The 19,590-nt window shown below is 37.3% G+C and overlaps 1 protein-coding gene across 5 annotated transcripts in view; it reads right to left on the bottom strand.

Annotated features, from left to right (window-relative positions):
* Window positions 1-4,251: 4,251 nt before the first annotated feature.
* LOC127848476 (carnosine synthase 1-like) overlaps window positions 4,252-19,590 on the bottom strand; it is a 33,552-nt gene continuing 18,213 nt past the window's right edge. For all 5 annotated transcript variants that reach the window (XM_052380957.1, XM_052380958.1, XM_052380959.1 and 2 more), the window contains exons 4-13: window positions 19,096-19,334; window positions 16,903-17,163; window positions 16,330-16,605; window positions 15,458-15,689; window positions 14,671-15,071; window positions 10,011-10,227; window positions 9,411-9,573; window positions 8,978-9,261; window positions 6,384-6,470; window positions 4,252-4,958 (exon numbers count right to left, since the gene is read on the bottom strand). In XM_052380957.1, coding sequence (XP_052236917.1) covers window positions 4,477-4,958; window positions 6,384-6,470; window positions 8,978-9,261; window positions 9,411-9,573; window positions 10,011-10,227; window positions 14,671-15,071; window positions 15,458-15,689; window positions 16,330-16,605; window positions 16,903-17,163; window positions 19,096-19,334 — 2,642 coding nt within the window. In that variant the 3' untranslated portion in view covers window positions 4,252-4,476. The remainder of the gene's footprint in view (window positions 4,959-6,383; window positions 6,471-8,977; window positions 9,262-9,410; window positions 9,574-10,010; window positions 10,228-14,670; window positions 15,072-15,457; window positions 15,690-16,329; window positions 16,606-16,902; window positions 17,164-19,095; window positions 19,335-19,590) is intronic.

Genomic DNA, 19,590 nt, shown 5'->3' with positions numbered 1-19,590 from the left:
TCTACTGCACGGTAATTTAAGGTTTATGTAGAGGCTTTAGTTTGAAAAATGTGGGACTTCTAGCATTGAACTCAAATTTGACTAAAGGAAGAGTGCCACATTGAAAATGTATACCTATATGCTTTAAAGGATGTTTTTCCTTAAAACTGCTACCAATTATGTACATCAACGTATCATAACATCCACAAAATCAATCAAAATACAAAGCGATTTTAACAATAAAATATACATTATTTTCAAAAATCTGAATCATGTTAATTCCACGTATTTCAGCGGAAAATTATATAACTAGTGATTAATATCGACATTGACGAGGGCAAGTTACGCTTAAATAGTAAAAAAAGTGTACATATCTAGAAATATCAAAACTCGAACACATGTCATTTCATCACCATGGGGGCAGCCATTTTTAAATTAATAAAATAGAAAGAAACATGCTAAAAACTCACTCATCGCCTAATTGACATTCCAAACGGTTGACGATGACAAATGCATTGGATTGTAATCTTTCCGTTGATGTTTGCAAACTGCACGATAAGACCTCATAAACACTCAAAAGAATAACTATGTAAGAAGCATTTCACCAATGTTTACAATCGTTGTCGAATCACATTACTTATATTATTGCGCATAAAATAGTACGCTTACAGACTGACAGAAAGATCGATACGTTACTCCGTTCAATTCATCACGGTATACTATTATAATGATAATATATAATAATACATCGCTTTAACAATCTAAAAGTAGAAATAATTCTTTTAAACGGAGTTTTTAATAACGAAAGTGAAAACAACGGAGGTTGGATGGATAGTATGTGAGATGCACTTCGACGGCAGAAAAACTATACAAATAAACTAAAAAAGACGTGTGTGGGACAATTTTCAGCTGGAAAATATTTGAAATAGGGTAAGTGATGATATCTCTACGTGGTCATTTCTGTTATTTAGTGCGATCTCTTGCTGATTAATGTTAATAGTTGTTTTACTAGTTTCCACCCAACTGTCAAAATAAGATATGTGTTTTCTCAGGTATGTGTATACACATACCCGGTTTTCTCACCACTGCACGTGGTTTCGACCGATTTGTTTTGCACGTTTTTCTACGGAGCACGGCGATGGCCACGCTTTCAAAATGGGTAGAAGGAATCGAAATATAAAATCAATCGCTTTGCCAATTTCTTTATATTCCTGTACAATTTTATACGTCGTCTGCAATCTATTTCAATTTGAGATGGTTTAAAATTTGCAATTTGGTTGAGAGGTAAATAACAAAATTGTTAAGCCTTTGAAATAGAATTGTGACTCTTATTATCCACCATACCTGGATTTTTAAAAAGTAGTTACGTTTTGGTTATTTTTAGAACTTTGTTTAGGAAATTTATCCAAAAAAGGCAGTTGAATAAAAACTCATTTGTTGCTTTATGACAATAATTTTCTTTGAAATGTTGCTAACTTGACCTTGTATATGTATATAGCTTTGTATTTATTCAACTTAAGGAAGTGCATATCCTTCCTAACTTTAGATTGAGATTTTGTAAATTAGTGTAAAAATGTATTGGTTTTAAACCAAAATATGAAAAAAGCACACAAATATTAAATGTCAAAAATGTGTTTATGTTATTCTATCCGTCTTAAGCTTTAAAATTATATATAGTTTGACCATATTGTACCACATTGAATGAAGAAAAACCAAAGCGAAGTTTTAATGAAATTTATCCCCCCCCCCCATGAACCTTAAGATTAATTGAAACAGCCTTGTGCTCTGTTGTCTTGATTATTGCTGGTCTAATATCGGTTGAATAAACTATAGGGTTAATGTTTGAGTCTATAAGCCAAACATCAATACGACTCATTTCAGTTTTGTTGTTTCTTCTCCATGTGTAATGCAGTTTTGAGGAATTAAGTACTCGCCAGATATCCGTTAATTTATTGTTTTTAATTAGATTTTTAAATGCGCGTTAAGTGGGATTTTACTTTGTGATAGCACAGTTTTCCTATCTATTGTATCATTTATTTCGTTAAAGTATCCGCCTATCACATTTACACCTTGTGCATTGTGTATTAATAGTTCAGATAAAGTGTAAAAGAAAACATTCCGTGATTTCTTATCGTTTGGTGCGTATTTATTAAGGAATGTATACACATTACTTTTAATGTCGATGCCCATTTAAATATATCTTCTCTGTGTATCACGTGTTATGTCAAGGTTTACAGATTGTAATTGCTTTTTAATTAAAATTGAGGCCCCCTTTCTGTTCCGTTCACCATATTAATGATATATGTCCCATTCTAAAAATTCCTCAATTAATTAACAGTTTATATCTAGTTAAAACTGGGTCTCTTGTATAAATACAATGTCCGTGTTTGGCAAAGGAGATATTGATGTACTCTTTAACGTTTTTTTACGATCTCTTAATTCTTTGGGCATTAAGAGAAATACTATGTAATACTAGTAATGCGCTCCTAATAAGAGAAATAATTGTTTTTGCTTGGTTTCCGTTCCACCCTTAATAAAACGAAAACACATTGAGGATGGCTAAGTGAAAGCTGAAAGTGAAAGTGTAGGGGTAGGAGTATTATCTTCATAGTGTTAAACAGTAATAACATGACAAATTGACAAGCCATTATTGTTCGTTGAAGTGCATGACAAGCTCGTTGGAATGGAAATCTGGTTTAACAAATAAACCGTTAATAAACCTTTACACCTAAGGCGTTCATTTGAAGTATGATATGGCAGAATAAGGATCACGTATATTTTTTAACCGCGATAAAAGGAAATTAAAAGCTGGTTTTAACCGCATTAAATTATGGCAAGAAAAATTGGCCCGTGCATGTGTTACTTGCAAAAGGTGAAAACAGTGATCTACATTGTGAACACTAGTCGTTAAAGCTAAAGAACCATCCATAATTTTGATAATAACATTTTGCAAGTTTCGTGTTGTTTGTGTGTAGGCGGTCTTGTTTGCCATTTTAAAATATGTGTCTGAATAATACATTCACATTAAAGTCACAGGCAATACTATCAATAGCATGCACACGGTGTAAATTATATAACAAATAGATGTGTCATCTAATATGACATTAGATTTAGTCAGTGTATAATCTTTCGTTTTACTAGTTCCACGTCCGTTTAAGATCTGTTGTTGGTTAAAGGCAACATTATGCGTGGGTTACTTTGATTTGTTTTTCACCTTCTTGGTTGCCTTTAACTTGTCGTGTAGTTTTTCTGCTGGCGTCGGCGGTGAGCGCTCTTTCACGTTAGCTGATTTCGATTTGCTCGAGAGAACGTGCTTGTTTGGGGTCACAAAGTTCAATGTTGACTTCTGATTTCTGTGTTTCTTATTATGCATGGGTTGTTTAACTTTTGTGATTTGTTTTGGTTTCGTGCATAGACCGGGGCTTTTGTTGGCATTGGTTATCGCAGGTTCGATGGGTAGGTAATTCGGTGACTCGTCGTCCGATGATTCTGTTTCAACCGTACTTTAATATTTGTAATAATTGTTTAAATGCCCCTCACTTGCCAGCCATATCAGAAAGAATGGGATTAGCGTTTATTTCGTATTAACTAATAATCGTTCTTTTTCCTCACTTTACTCACTGCCAATTTCCTTAGCGGGCACTGTAATTATGTAATCCGCTAAGAAATTGCGCAGCGAGAAAAGTCTAGTTATAGAGCGAATATTAATACGTTATAAACGCGAATCTTTTTCTTGTTGATATGGCTGGAAAGTGAGCGGCGTTTAAACAATTAATACAAGTACTTAAGGGTATAAAACCGTGGAAACTGCCTGTATTGGCATAAACCTTAATTGACACGTGATTTCCCCGCTCTGTATATGTCAAAGTATACTACACATCTCGCTAAAACTTGAGAACGTGCTCTTTATCTTTAGCACACGCTAACAAGGGACGATAATTTCCGCTTTTATGGGATTGTTCGTTCATAACAAGTTTTTCCCTTCTTAACGCAAATCTAATTAAGGCGGAAATCGCCACAGACCACACTGGCTAATCTTGGAAGGCAATTAAAGCCTATGCATTAAGCCACGTTTTCCCAGAACGAGGCTCATACCATCATAAATGTTTATGGAATTCACTACTATTATCATTTTATGTATATCCGAGATCTTAATGAAATGCACGTATACAGCAAATTGAGTATTCATATGATGCAAAAATAATGATATATAGTTTTCGTTAACAGTTGATGGTTGATTCAGAGCCCCGAACAAATATGAGAAGATTATAGTAAGTATAATACTTCGTCTATTATACAACTAACGGCATATTTACACCTGTGCATATACAAAGAAAATACCTAAATTTCGTGCTTCATTATAAATGTCCACGTTGCATGCAGCAAAAACCATTTCACAAAACACCGCAGCTTTTATGTATGATAGTTAATAATCTCAAACACATTAGCCCGATATTAAGCCTAGTAAATCTACAAACGATCCAAGTCCAATTAGGGTCAGTACCGGAAATAGCGAACAAAATTGGAGACCTTGTAGGTGTCGCATTCAATCTTCAACTCGTTGCAAAGAGCTAACAACTTTTGGCGGCAGACGTCGGGGTCGGTGCCACAGACGCCGAAGTGTCCGTACGGCTCCTCGTGTTCTGCAACCTCGATCTGGTCATCGAACATTTTGAACAACACTTCTCCGTTATCTTTTAGGCTATGAATACGTTCCCGAAAGTTGTTGTTGTTCACAAGATGGCTGTGAAGCGATGGCAGTACCATAACGCCCATGAGGCGCTCATGCGGCTGGATCTTTGGCACGTACGGTTTCATGTCGCACGAGATCATGAATGCGGACATGGCGAGGTCGACGCCGTGCAGGCGCCGGATCCAATTGCGCAGGTAGAAACCACCCATCCGGCCGTTGATCTCGATGAGTTTCGGTCCACGAGCCGTCATCTTCATTTCGACATTGAAAACGCCGTCGGAAAGGCCTGCGATAACAAACAATACTAAATAACAAAATCGTTATCTTATTAAGCAAAAAATATTATATAATTAATGTTAACATGACGTAAATGCTGGATACAAAACGAGTACTGATATTAAAAAGGGCGCCACATGCCTTCTCTAGATTTAAATAATTTGTGGAAAGTTAGTTTAAAATTGCCTTGAGAATTGTTAATTATCACTCTCGTCAAGATCGGGCGGACACGAACTTTGACCGTCCCGATACGGACGGACACGGACTTTCACCGACCCGATACGGACGGACACGGACTTTGTCCGGTCCGCTTTACATCGGGCTTTCCGCAAGAGGATTTGAGGAAAATTTCTAGTTGAATTAAATGTTTCAACAAAGTCAGATCTTACGACGTGTAAATAAGAAACACCCCAATCAATAGCCTTAGTCGGGAAGTTGTTCGGATTTTTAAAATCCCAGTTGAACCATTTTAATTTATTTCAAATATGATTGAACTACCATTCTTACATAAATGTGGGAACATTGTGTAAGCCTTGTGGGATTTTAAGCCATTATTTCGACCAGAGTAGGCCGGCGTTGTTCTAGTAGCAATTTTTGTAAGGAGGACATGGCGAGTTTACACTGAATCTCTACGAGCTAAGCACATATTTTAGGGGCATGGGCTCGCGGGCTCATGCTAATTTACTTCTCTTACCTGTAATGATTCGATCTTTTTCAATAAGTTTGGATGTTGGAAATCCGTATTACATCTATTGTAAACGATTCATTTATTAAGTCTTGTTCTGGAAAATAACTGGGATGAATGGAAGTACGCATAGTGCCATCCAAGATTAGGCTGTGCAGACCACACGGGCTAATCATGGACGACACTTTCCTCTCGTATGGATTATTTGTTTAATGAAGACTCTTGTAAACAAATATCCTGTTAAAGCAGGGAAGTGTCCTCCCTAATAAGTCTGTGCAGAATGCACAGCCTTATCGGGAATGAAGCCTACGCTTCTCTGATATATATTTATTGTTTTATGTATTTCCATGATATTTGGAGAGTAGATTTGGAAAGGACGAAATATGCTTAACATGCTATTTGTTTGTCCATTTATGTTACCAAATGAAAATACCGACAATCCACGAACTTCTGGAACACCCCTCGTAAGTTTAGATGCACATGTACATGTATGGTATACATGCTGGCGAATTCGGCTGTACAGCCGTTTTCAATTTCAGAATTAAATATCTGGCTTATTTCGCATTTTTCGACACGTGTTCTTCTTAACTTTTATTTTAATTTATATTGAAATATATATATAATAAGTTTTTTACACAGTTTATATAAATTCATAAATATTTGTCAAAATCGTATATACCCGCTTTAAACCTATGTTTCGAAGAACGGCGCTCAACACGTACGTGTAATCCTGCTATTGCTGACACTTACCGACGTCGACGCAGCACTTAAAGGCGGCAACAATCAGCTGGGACTGGCGGTCAGGCGGCAGCACAGACGGCATGGTGGTAGCAGTTTCTGAAACGAAGAGGGAACTGAACTGAACGCAGTACAAAATTGACTTTAATCGGAGATTATCCTTAACCTAGGCTCAAACAACTTTTCTCGTTATAATTCTGCACATATGTCACATTAATATACCCATACCGACAGAGGATGTGAAGTCACTTAATTGTTTGAATGGCAATACAATGCCCTTAATTCGGGTAAGTTTAACTGAATCACGTGTAAATTGCGTGTTTCACTCGGTAATACATTAAACCTTTTAAGGGACCTTTTCACAGATTTTGGCATTGAAGTTTGTCGTTAAATGCTTTATATTGATCAATGTAAAAATTGGATACAAAAAGCTCCAGTAAAATATCAAGAATAAAATTTTAAAAAGAAAAAAGGTAACTCTCAGCAGGGCTTGAACCACTGACCCTTGGAGTCCTGGAGTAAAACGGCTACCACTTTGACCACTCGGCCATTCTTCCAAATTCAATGCCAGATGTATTTTATACTTTATATAAGCAATCCTCGAAGTTTCACAAACTATAACGACAACAACAGAACTCTCAAAATTATTAATTTGTTTCGCGTTGCAACGCTTTTTTAATTTTTTGGTTTTTAAATCGTCAAAAGATGCATATAAAGGCTATTTTAGAGCATGGTAAATATTCAGATTTACTGTTTCCTCACAAACATCATAACTAAAACGAAAATTTGCGAATCTGAAACAACTCTTTTTATTTTTGTCAATTTAACCAAACGTGAAAAGGCCCCTTTAAATATCAAGCGGCAAACTGTACCCAGCAGTTCAAAAGAAAGCTCTCTGTTGATAAAACCAGCGTTTCAAACATATGAATATTACCAGTCACACACATTTAGTCATATATGGTAAGCGAATAAAGCTATATCGGCAATAACTTTACACGTGTGAAATGACATTCGAAGTTGTCACGATCTCGTTTCGATTTTGAAAATTATTTTATATATAAGCTAAAATGCATGAATTCCATAAAGCGCGTTTGAAACGCGTTGCCATAGAGACCTCAGTAACGACATGCGGGGCACGCGTGTATTTTATTATAAGTATGAGCGTTACGCGAATTTAAATTTGGTTTAAATGTCGTTGATAAACAGAATTTACGGCAAATTTTACGTTACAGCGCCTAAGTCCTCCTTACAGCCAGCCCGGATTTGGCCCCTATGGATTTCCGCGTCTTCCCGTTAAATCACAGTTGCGCGGTATTCGCTTTGCAAGTAAACAGGAACTTATAGTTGCAGCAAAGCGAATCATGTTGTCTTTTGACGCTGACTGGTTTAGAGACACTTTTGACAAGTGGATTTCCCGACACATAAATCGTCAAAAGATGCATATAAAGGCTATTTTAGAGCATGGTAAATATTCAGATTTACTGTTTCCTCACAAACATCATAACTAAAACGAAAATTTGCGAATCTGAAAAAACTCTTTTTATTTTTGTCAATTTACACAAACGTGAAAAGGCCCCTTTAAATATCAAGCGGCAAACTGTACCCAGAAGTTCAAAAGAAAGCTCTCTGTTGATAAAACCAGCGTTTTAAACATATGAATATTACCAGTCACACACATTTAGTCATATATGGTAAGCGAATAAAGCTTCGTTTCGATTTTGAAAATTGTATAAATTCTACGTCTCCAACTATTCACGCGAACAACCGGCTCCCAGACATTACGCTGACTGATTGGTCGATCGATATTACAATATTATAGTTTGATTGATAGGTGGCGAGATGTTAATTTTATGTAGGTATTTTGAAGTTTATTACCGGTACATTATCTTTTATCTTGTATTATGGCATAAGGTAGCGGATGTATTTCAAAGTTGATTACTTTTTTTGTCTTTCTGCTAACGAATAATGTAGTTAAAAGACAAATAGATGTAACATAAATAATACGGCATAATAACTTCATTTCAAACACGGCCTACAAAAAATGGACACAATGGCATAATGCACTTTTTGCCCTCGCCTAAAATATATATCTCCAGCTACACTGCTAATTAATAAAGACGAAGCCAAAACAACTAAAGATATTTTTGTAAATGAATTTCATTTCGCGACTGGCCAAAAAAAGTTTTCCTTAGTTGGCTGCGCGATACAAAACTGAAATAGTGTTGAAATACTGCGCATTTAGTAAAATAATTAAATGCCAATACGAAATAGGTTTTATATCCTCGGTATTTGATCAAAGTCCAATACTCAGGTTAAAAAAGTGTAGTGAATATACAATAATTGAACAAACATTGCAATCATCCAAAACGTCTAAGTGACCTCATCAAACCAACAAATCTTAGTTTTCCAAATTCGTAATGCAAATGTTGTCATATGGTAGTTCTATAAATCTTTCTGTTAATTACAATCAATATAAAATGCTGCGTGTCAACAACAAAACAATGTCCAACGTCTCTATTCGATATCGTAACAAAACGTGTGATGCCAATTTTATAAAAAAAATCAATAGAATACATACGCAACCAAACGCAATCTAAGGGACAAACCGGTGAAAGACGGGAAGTTAGTGGGGCCGTTGTCGGAAATGAACGCTCCAACGAGCTTGTTCCCGTAGATGACAATGTCTACGTCGTGCTCAGAGCCCCCGTGGTACTCCATGACGAGCATTTCCGCCCCGTGCCCCAGTCCTACCCCCGGATGGTCGGCCTCCTTCCGTAGGCAGTCGGTGATGGCGCGATGCTGTTTTCGGAGCTCCTCGGCGCTCGAGACAAGCGACACGCCGATTGCGCTGTTTCCGTGTTCTAACTTCAGCATTAGTGGGTAGCTCAACCTGCAAGAACACAACGGAAAAAATAAACTCAGCTTTTCTGATATTATATAATTATCAATTTCAGAAACTGTTGTAGTGTCTTCAAACATAAGTCGAAACTGCTGTTATAAAACCAAAGTTACCGCGTTTTCTGAGAAACCTGAACATACTGGTTGCAGACGGCGTCGATATCGGCGGGTTCGCGGATAAGGAAACTGGGTGAGGAATACTGGCAGGTCATCACCAAGTGTGGGATTGGCGTATCCTTCTTATACAGTGTTGACTGTGTGCGACTCTTCTTCTTAGCGTTCAGGGCTCCCTCCACGTTGGCGCCTAAAAACATATGTGCCGCGCACTGGACATTTTCATATAAGCAATTCTCCTCCAAGCAAAATCCCTTCTAAGCGTATTTATTACATTGTATTCTTTACTTGTACAGGTCAAGCGTCCCATGTATTCACCTTCGTTGTAGTCCTTAGATGGAGCATGGTACCCGTTATAGCATGTGTATGTTAAATGATTAGTAGTACCACTGTAAGTAGGAATCCAATAGCAGTCACGCGAAATGAAAATGCAAAACTTACAATAAAAACGGTTTTGAGCACAAGTAAAAAACGATAATTTCCTTTTCTAACCCCAAAAAGACATTCGAGGATGCATTTTATGTTAAAGTTTGCGTAAATACAAACGTTTTCACTGGGCGGACGGCGGTGGATTGGATGCGGCCGAAGTTAAGCCCCTAAATGGCATAGACATCGTTTGTCACTTACCTCGCGTTCCCAGGATCTCCCGCACCATGGCGGCCAAAGGAACCGCGTCCTCCCAGAACGTGAGGCAGCCGTCGACCTGGATGTCACGCTGCTTCAGGAGGTTGACTATCTCGGCCGCGTGGTGTCTGTCGTTCGTGTGGTCGCTTATGTCGTAGCAGATGAACGTGTGAGCCATGTCCCTAACGCTGTGCTCAGGATTCGAATCCACCATTACCAGCTGTGTGCGGGAAATAGGGATTGATGAGAATGTACAAAAAAAAAACACAGATTTTCTTAAGGACTAATGACAATACATGTCTTAAATCTTTACATTCGGAATTGATATCATGTGAAAACCGGTGCTTAAACAATAAACATATTGCATGTGTATGGGCACATGAATGTGCAAAATAAAACATTTTGTGTCTGGTAAAACAATGGTTGATACGGGTGCCTCCCACTTCTGGATAACTGCCCCGCTCCCTGGCAGTAGTGGTTTTCAACAGACAAAAGCCATTTTCCACCTCGTCCATCGCATTTTTAGAATTATTCCCCACTTTCATGACAATTTGACCGAAAAGTTGACTTCTTGAGTGTTAACATTGTTTCCCTATATCTATATATGGAACACTGCCCTGGTACTTTGCGGCAACATTTTTTCAATTGATCGGAACCATTTTCATACTCGGCTGATATATTATTTGAACAGATGGTATGACCAAGTTGCATGTTGATTGGACTAAACGTGCAAATTATGAAATTATGAAAATATTTTTTTTAACTTGACCTATTGATCGATTTTTTTACTTTAACATTCGCAGTTTCTAACGCGGCCGAGATAGCATTGGGAAATATTTTCTGACCAACATTCATTTATATTGGACAATATTTGTAGCCGTAAGAGTTTTTATGAGGTTGCACTATCATTATAGACGGAAAACTTCCCCGTCCCTAGGCGGTCACGTTGTACAACGGACCGGCACCATTTTTCGAAGTCGGAATAGATATATATGCATCATGAACTTAAAATAAAATATTCTGACCAAGTTATATGGCGACTGTCCAAATAAATGTGACTTCAAGAGTCAAGGTTCCCCTAAAGCCATATAAGGAAAACTGCATCGCACCCTCCCCCCCCCCCTCCTTATTGGTGACCATGTTTTTCGACAGACAGACAAAAATCGAAATCGGACGAGATTCTCATCAGAACAAATTTCTGAAAAAGTTTTTAAAAAGATTGGAACCAATCTACCTGATAGTGTTAAGAAGCTTTTCGTTTAATTATACCCAGTAACCTAGCTTTTGACGTCACGTTACTCAGACCTCAGAAAGTGTAACCAAGGTTAGAGTGCACGACGAACGAAGCACTATTTACGAATTACGACGTACACATGGCGCTCACAAAAGCGCAACATGAGAATGGTTTGCTCAGGTGAGAAATTATCACCAACCACAGCGTTTAAAACGGGACGATGGAAGTACAAATCACTTTTGCCAGCAGTAAATACGAAATGATTACGATAACATATAATTACCGGCGCTCTGCACAACTTTAGTAGAACAAACACAAATACCCGCGAATTTAATTTAGTCAGGTGTTTTAGTATAATGCGATCTATGCCCACATAAGTATTCTTCATCGGGTAGATTTGTTAGTATAATTATCTTTTGAGCCCAAAGAATTTCATGAAGCTTAACACATATTATAACAGTTTCTTAAACGTGATTTCAAGTATTAACACATTCGTTTAGGTATTCAAAAAGTCAATTTTCGTTCACATCTCTTACTTAAGTTAGAAATTCTAGACAAGTTGAATTGAAACAGACTTTAACCGGTATTTTATAAGCGCGCGATTTTTCAAGCAATTGCTTCATTTTCACAAATGAAACCGCACTATAGATTAATTTGATGTTTTCTATTTCCGCTCAACTCACGCTGGGTATGCCGATACTTTGATAACAGATGGCACTTCGATAACAGATAACAACAAAAGCCACGCGCAAGAGGTAAGTTCATCAGCTTTTTTTAAGTTATATCAAAAAGATTAGTTTTTTAGACAAAGCGCATGGTCGAGTTTATAAATGGTGTATCCTTTTCTATTGCAAAGAAAAAAAATCACAGAAGAATGGTAGATTTTCCCCAAAAAATAGAAAAGTCAGTCGGAAAACAGCATAAACTGGATGAACAGTAAACATTTCAACAAAATAAAACTACTTAGAAATATTGCAAGGAAGTGTTTGATATTCCAGCATGTAGAGTAATCACTGTGCTTCAAATACTGAAATTATGATAATATTCAATGAAATATAAACGAAGATAGAGCATGTTTTAATAGGTGGTATTCATGAAGTTGCGGATACTTTGATTCCCGATATAAGGCACTTCGGATAACAGAGACTTTCAACACATTTGGCACTCGGATAACCGAGTTTTATCTTTTACATAAAATGCATTTATGTATATTATTGCTATTCTTACCAAACATTTTGAAGTACCAATCAATTTGCATTGTCAAGCCCGACACATTGGGAATCTATGCATAACGTAATTACATACACATGTAAAATATAATCAATGGCGTTGTTCGTTTTCAAAAATCTTATTACACTTAATTCATACAATTAAAGGGATCTTTTCACGCTTTGGTAAATTGACAAAATTGAAAAAAGTTGTTATCAGATTCGTAAGTTTTCGTTTTAGTTATGATATTTGTGAGGAAACAGTAATACTGAACATTAACCATGCTCTAATATAGCCATTATATGCATCTTTTGACGATTTTAAAACCTAAAAATTATAAAGCGTTGCAACGCGAAACGATTGAATAATTTGGAGAGTTCTGTTTTTGTCGTTAAATTTTGTGAAACTACGAAGATTGCTTATATAAGGTATAAAATACGTCAAGAATGTGTACTCGGCGGAATAGCTCAGTAGGCTAAAACGTTTTTACTTCAGGACTCTAGCAGGACTCCAGGGGTCACTGGTTCGAAACCTGCTCCGGGCAATGTTCTTTTCCCTTTTTTAATTTTTTTCTTGATTTTTTACTGGAGCTTTTACGATCCAATGTTTACATGTATCAATATAAACCTTTAAATGAATAAGTTAAAAAAAATGCCCAAATCTGTGAAAAGGCCCCTTTAATAGTATAAGTGCAAATTTTAAATAAGATTCAAATGCTTATTTCATTACTAATATATTTCAAGTGACGACCGAAAATAATTGTCTAAATAAAAAAAAAGTGGTAAATTGAGATTAAGAGAATTGAAAATACAACGGATCATGTGGAGCAACACGACTGTGTTCAATTGAACTTATAGCAGGACTCCAGATAAGGGGAGCAAGGGGTCTTAAAGCGGTCAGTACACCTCATAAAATCCTTTGTCATTGGTGTTCATTAGAATTGCATCATGAAGACGATACTAACGCGTAGCCACAAAATTTAAAAGAGATTGGCATCCTCCCTTTATATTGAGCTCTACTTATAGGAAGCACTTCCCTTTACACTCCCCTTTCCCTTTTATTATCATTTTCCAAAGGGATAAGAACATGTTTCGGTAATTCGATTTTAATTTTCGTCAGTACATACATTTTTATTTATTGCCTGCTTAATATAGCAGTATTCCACAGCGAATTCTGCATTTTTGGTTCACTAAATAGAGTGTTATATCTGGTAAAAAGTGCAGAGTTATCTGGAATCGAAGTGACATTTTCTTAGAGATGATCGGTAAAAGAAGTGTCCATGAAAATTTGGCATCAGACTCTTAAAACATTTGAATTTCCTCAAATACTTTATTCAACTAAAATTTCACATGTTGTAACATTAATAGACATATTGATCTTTTATTTCGATTAGTTGGCACGTTCTTGGTTGATTTCCAAGTATTTTTATTTTGTTGAAATACGTACTGATCATCGAATTCATGACGATTATCGATGAAATGTCATCTCTTTGAATCTTATTTTAAATAATCCACTGGTTTTTTTCACGACTTTCTTGCTCCGAAATACGAAGTACTTTACCATTAATCAACCAAACAATGTTACGTGTCTGGAAACCAAATGCACAGAACATAAATGCAAAAAAGCTGAAGAACTCAGCTCTCGCGCGTGGCTTTTGTTGTTATCTGGTATCGAAGTGCCAGCTGTTATCAAAGTATCCGCATACCCGGCGTGCTACTGTGTAAAATAATATTATCAGCTAGAAGCAGCTTAACCGACTGTGTGCCCATAGTATACTTAATATGAAAATAGAGTTGTTGTTTTAGCTTTTCGCATTTAATCATTGATTTCAGTGACATGCATGAAACTGAGATCAGATAAACGATGTCTTATCGGGGTCCTTTTAATCAGTAGCGTGTTTTTAATACACAGGTGCAATCTCAATACGTAGCATACATAACTGTAGCTTGGTCGTTGTCATGGCACTTTTGAACAGTGATAAGGATTGTTTCCGGTTCGAGGCAAAATTTGCTCTGGTAAAATAAATTGGATTCCCTTGCATCAAACTGCAGGATTCTGCGTCTTTTTCAATCTCGGCCTAATTTGATTTGTATATTAAGATCAACTAACTTATCAAAATCATTTACGGTTATATTAATAGGCGTGCGCTGTTTTTTGTTTCAAGCAATTGCTCTGTTTTCACAAATCAAACCGCCATATCATGGTGGGACCCTAACTTACATTTATACCACTTTTCTCCGCGAACGTCCATATGCTCATCTTGCTAAATCCGCCCGCACCTAACGCTAGTATTGTCTTCCCCGACATGAGAAAGTATTGAGATCTGGTCAGAACCGTCCGCACGAACGGGCGAACGGACATACTGTCCAAACCACCACACGTGAATTTGTTCTCATTAGAAACTTTCCGGACGCTAATATCTTTATAGCTGATATCGTGTCCGGCTGCCTCCATCAATTTATCCACGGGATGCACAGTTCTGTTCTGTTCTACGACCCTTCCGTCAGCGAATGAGTTGAAATTGTCGCGCACTGCGGAGTCAGTTATGTACTTGTGCGTGTCAATGTTCAACGCTACTGCCGTCACTTTGCCGTTACACTCCGTGAAAACGTAGTCAATGCCTGGATGAGAAGAGAAACGAGAAACGTTTCTTTGTAATACTGAATCACTGTTACGCTCTTAATGTCGAATTTGAATTCATACGACCTCAAAACATAACACAATCTAAACTATGGAGTTTTAAGGAATGTATAACCGTGCAGTTCAACGGCCACCACAGCTCATTTACACTGTCAGGATAGATTTCGAATTAAAAACACATTATACATATCCTATCCCGAAAAAGAGGAAAAATAGAAAATAAAATATTGCTATGTGCCCTTTGTGCGTTATACTTGAACAAAACGTGTTTTTAATAAATGTTCAAAATCATCATTTTAAAGGAGTTGTTTCGACAAATGGAATAAGTATAAGGTTGATCCAACTGATCTGCTGGAACCGAGCTCACCAATGAGGTCCGTTTGAGCACCGGGTTCCGCCCTCTCCTCGACTGGCAGCTTGCTCTCGTGGTCCATGATTGACTGCAGCGCCGCTTCTGCGTGCGCGCGCATGTTAGTCTGGAATGCCCAGATAAACGTTTCGTCCACAATGTTCAAGGTTTTCATCGCGGTTTCGATAGACATTGGTACCGTGTGTTCGCCTCTGATGTCGATGTTTTTGTTTATCATGCTGCAGATCAACTGAAAGAGATCTATTGACAATATTTATCAGACAAACTAATTCGAAAAGAAAATTCATTGTCTTTTCAGTCCCATAACTCTGTCTGATCTCGTTCAAATCGTGTAAGCTTTGATACTGAGAATAGCCTCACTGACATATGACCATTTGAGCTGCGTTTTGGGGAAACCGGGCTTAATGCATGTGCGTGAAGTGTCATCCCAGGTTAGCATATGCAGTCCACAGAGGCTTATCAGGGACGTACACTTTCCACTTTTATGGAGTTTTTTACTTATAATATCTCTTCTAAACGAAATTCCAGTAAAGGCGAAAAGTCTCGTGCGATATTAGCCTGTAGGAACGGCACAGGCTAATGCGGGATGACACTTTACGCAAATGCATTAAGCCCAGTTTTCCCATAACGATATTTATTGCTCCGCACTGAGTAGCCATGTACAACAAAATTAAGAAAGGGCCAGGATAACAAACAGAAATGGGTTTATAATTTCCTAATTTCTGATGATGGTAGAAATCACATGCGTCGTTTATCCTGTCCCAAACGATTTAGTTTTACAATTTGTTTCTTTAATAAAGTGTCTTAATGCACTGTTAATTATTCTTGAACAATATAATTATGGATTTTAAAAAAAGAAGACGACAGACCGGCGTGCAAACGGGTGTGTTATCAAAATCTCTGCACACGATCGCTCGACATCTTATGCCAACATCCGCGCTGGGCGCGGCCCACAGGTACTTCGCGTCTTCGGTCCTTCCGGCGCTCAGATGGTCGATGTAAGCCTCCACGAGTATGGAGTTTGAGTCTTGAAGCTCGTTCAGCATTTTAAGCACCGCGTCCACAATACAGGACAGGTCTTCAATGCTGAAAACCGAGGCGTCCGAGCTACCCGTCTGTGTTCGTTTGGACTGTCTTATGATAATCTGAAGGACATAAACTTGAAAAGAGTCGAATTTATTGTCAATGTGTTAAAATAAATAATCTGTCTGAAACCATATATTTCTAATAAAAGCACATCAACGTCTTTGCCATGGCAGCATTTGTCACTGCTCTGCGCAAAGAGGCTTTTCCTTTTGATTACACTGATATTTTCTTAATTAGCTTTTACTCCATAATTGAAGCCGATGACAGATATAGATTCTGTAAATAGATGTATATATGCATTATGTATGTGCATTTAATAGTAACAATCAATACGTTCACTATAACACTCACACTACCATTTTACGTTTGTTTTCGGACAATTCCTGAAGAAATGTTGACACTTCTTTCGCAACAAAGTCCGGACTGGTTTTCCTGTCGTACTCGTGGATGACGGCATTGGAGGGCACAGCAACCAGACTGTGTTTTGGTTTGTAACAGAAAGCGAGCGTCTCAGGCGTTGTAATTCCAACGGAATGCAGGACACTTCGCGACCAGATGCGGTCATTGATGACGTCACGGAGGTTATGCGAAGTGCTCATTGGGCAGTCCAAGTTTTCCTGAAAATATTTTGTTTTCAATGATCAAAATTACATACGAATAATGTTCTTTTTATTTAGACAATAACGCACGGCAAGGTGAGTCGGGCGTCTGTAATAGGCGCGCTGCCGACATAATTGTTCATTTTCTACAATTTATTTCAGAACAAGCTTTCCGAACTGTTTTCATTCAATTGATAACAATATGCATGACGTATCTGGTGTCAATTAAATTGTGTGACGAAACACACCAGATGAAGTAACAATCTCTGGATCAGACGAGTTATCACGTAATAGTCAAGATGGCAACGTTCATGCCGAGACAACTACTTTTCTTTTTTTTTTCACAGGTATTTATACGCCTTTTTTTACTTTAATTAACTTGTGTACTTCCGGTCACTTTCCAGTCATCGCAGCAAGAATGTGATTAGCGCCTAGTTCGTGTTAATTTTCACTATTTTCTCGCCTTCACTCGCTACGACATTCCTTAGCGGGATCACACATAAGAGCGAACATTAAAACAAAATAAACGCTTATCACTTTCTCACTTATATGTCTGGAAAGTGAGACGCATTTGAACATTAAACAAAAGAAGTAAATGGTATACAGCGGCGAAAAATGCCTGTCTCGGCACGGACGTCGCCATTTTGACTATAACGTGATTATCCCCTCTGTGGATATCAGGGACACACAATGGGACTTGGTGATTGTTTATTTAACATTTAAATATTTCTTAAGCATCGAAATAATTCAAAACGTTTTTCTTATGGTGTATTTGTTATGCATACTTTGAAACTTCGATAGGAATGACATGGATCGTTTCGACACGAAATTGATTTCTTTAATCGTTTTTTTTTTGTCAGAATGGTTATAAATAGAAAAAATGTTTCCAAAAAAGTGTTGCTTGAAATTATTTTGAGAAAGGGGTGGAAGAACAGAAATATGAAGCGCAAATCGTTGCAATGTTATTATTATACGCATTGGATAACAGTTTCCATTGAGAATAGCTTTTCTTTTAATAAATGTTGTTGTTTGATGAGTCCTGCTTAAACTCAAATCATGTATCAATCATGTCTACATTACAGTTTTGGTTTCAATCGATATTTTAATTATCCCAATTGTGTGATATTTTTAATTATAATTATTTTCCGATTCTTTCATTGTTTTGTGGCCATATTTCATTGATGCCTGTTTACTAAGACAGATTAATGCCGCCATTGTGTTCAGTATAAACCGCGTTTTCCGATAATTTCAGATACATAAAGTCGGCCCGGTTCGGTATAATTATAATAGCCCGCCAGAAACTGTCTTGTTAATACATGTATTTATAGCATGCAATGTGGTTTGTTAACTGTAATTTTGTTTCAAACATTAAGCAAACAACAATCTTTGCAGAACATTTGTTCATAATTATTAAAAGGAATAGTAAATTCTCAACTCTGTACAGAAATTAAAATTGATCAAAATTACAAATAAGTGACGTTAAACCTTATAAATACCACGAAATTTGTATAACAGCTAAAGACATTTGAAACTATAAAAAAATCTCTGAGAAGCAAGCTGGCGCTGTCAGATACTTTGACTGACAAGATGCACGCCTAATAAGACAATATGAGCCTCGTTCTTCGAAAACTGGGCTTAATGCATGCGCGTAATGTGTTGCTCGCAGATTAGCCTGTGCAGTCCGCATAGGCTCATCAGTGCAGACTCTTTCTGCTTTTATGGAATTTTTCGTTTAAGAAAGTATATTTTTTATAAAAATTCAGTCAGAGCGGAAAGTGGCGTCCCTTCTAAGCCTGTGCAAAAATACACGGGCTAATCTGGGACGACACTTAACGCACATACATTTTGCCCAGTTTGTTCAAAAATGCGGATGATATATTTGACAGTTAATGAAGCGGTTTCATAGTCCGTTATCTGTAAGCAAACACATAATTATGGCTTCTACGTTACCTCAATAGTCTTCCCGTCGTTTTTCTGCCCTTCAGTTGCCGCATGCGTGAAATAATTCACTAGATACGTCACGCGCCTCGGCAGCTCAAACTCGTCAATATAGGTCGTTCCACCGGCGTGAAACGTGACAGCCTTGTGGACGTAAAGGGTGTACAGGCCCCGGTTGATGACAGACGGTACCTTTGAGAGCCACGACGACGACAGAATCATATACATTGTGCCCGGCGCCTGACGACCGCCTGGAAGCGATAACAAAAATCATGTTTGATTAATGGTATCTAATTCTAATTTAAACGATTAATACTAAATTATGTGTACTGAAATGAACTGGTTATAGATAAGACTCATGTGCATCTGCACTTGGATGTCCGATATTTTAAGTCAGAGTTTCAATATAATCATGAATAATCATTACGATTATAATACAAGGAAATAAAATGGCAATATACAGATGTCCATTTTAAAAATAACGCTTGATTCAAATAGCCGAGCATT

Source organism: Dreissena polymorpha, chromosome 10 (genome assembly GCF_020536995.1).
Source record: "Dreissena polymorpha isolate Duluth1 chromosome 10, UMN_Dpol_1.0, whole genome shotgun sequence".
NCBI classification, from domain to species: Eukaryota; Metazoa; Mollusca; class Bivalvia; order Myida; family Dreissenidae; genus Dreissena; species Dreissena polymorpha.
The sequence above is the reverse complement of the archived record's forward strand: the minus strand, read 5'-3'. Positions and strand labels throughout refer to the sequence as shown.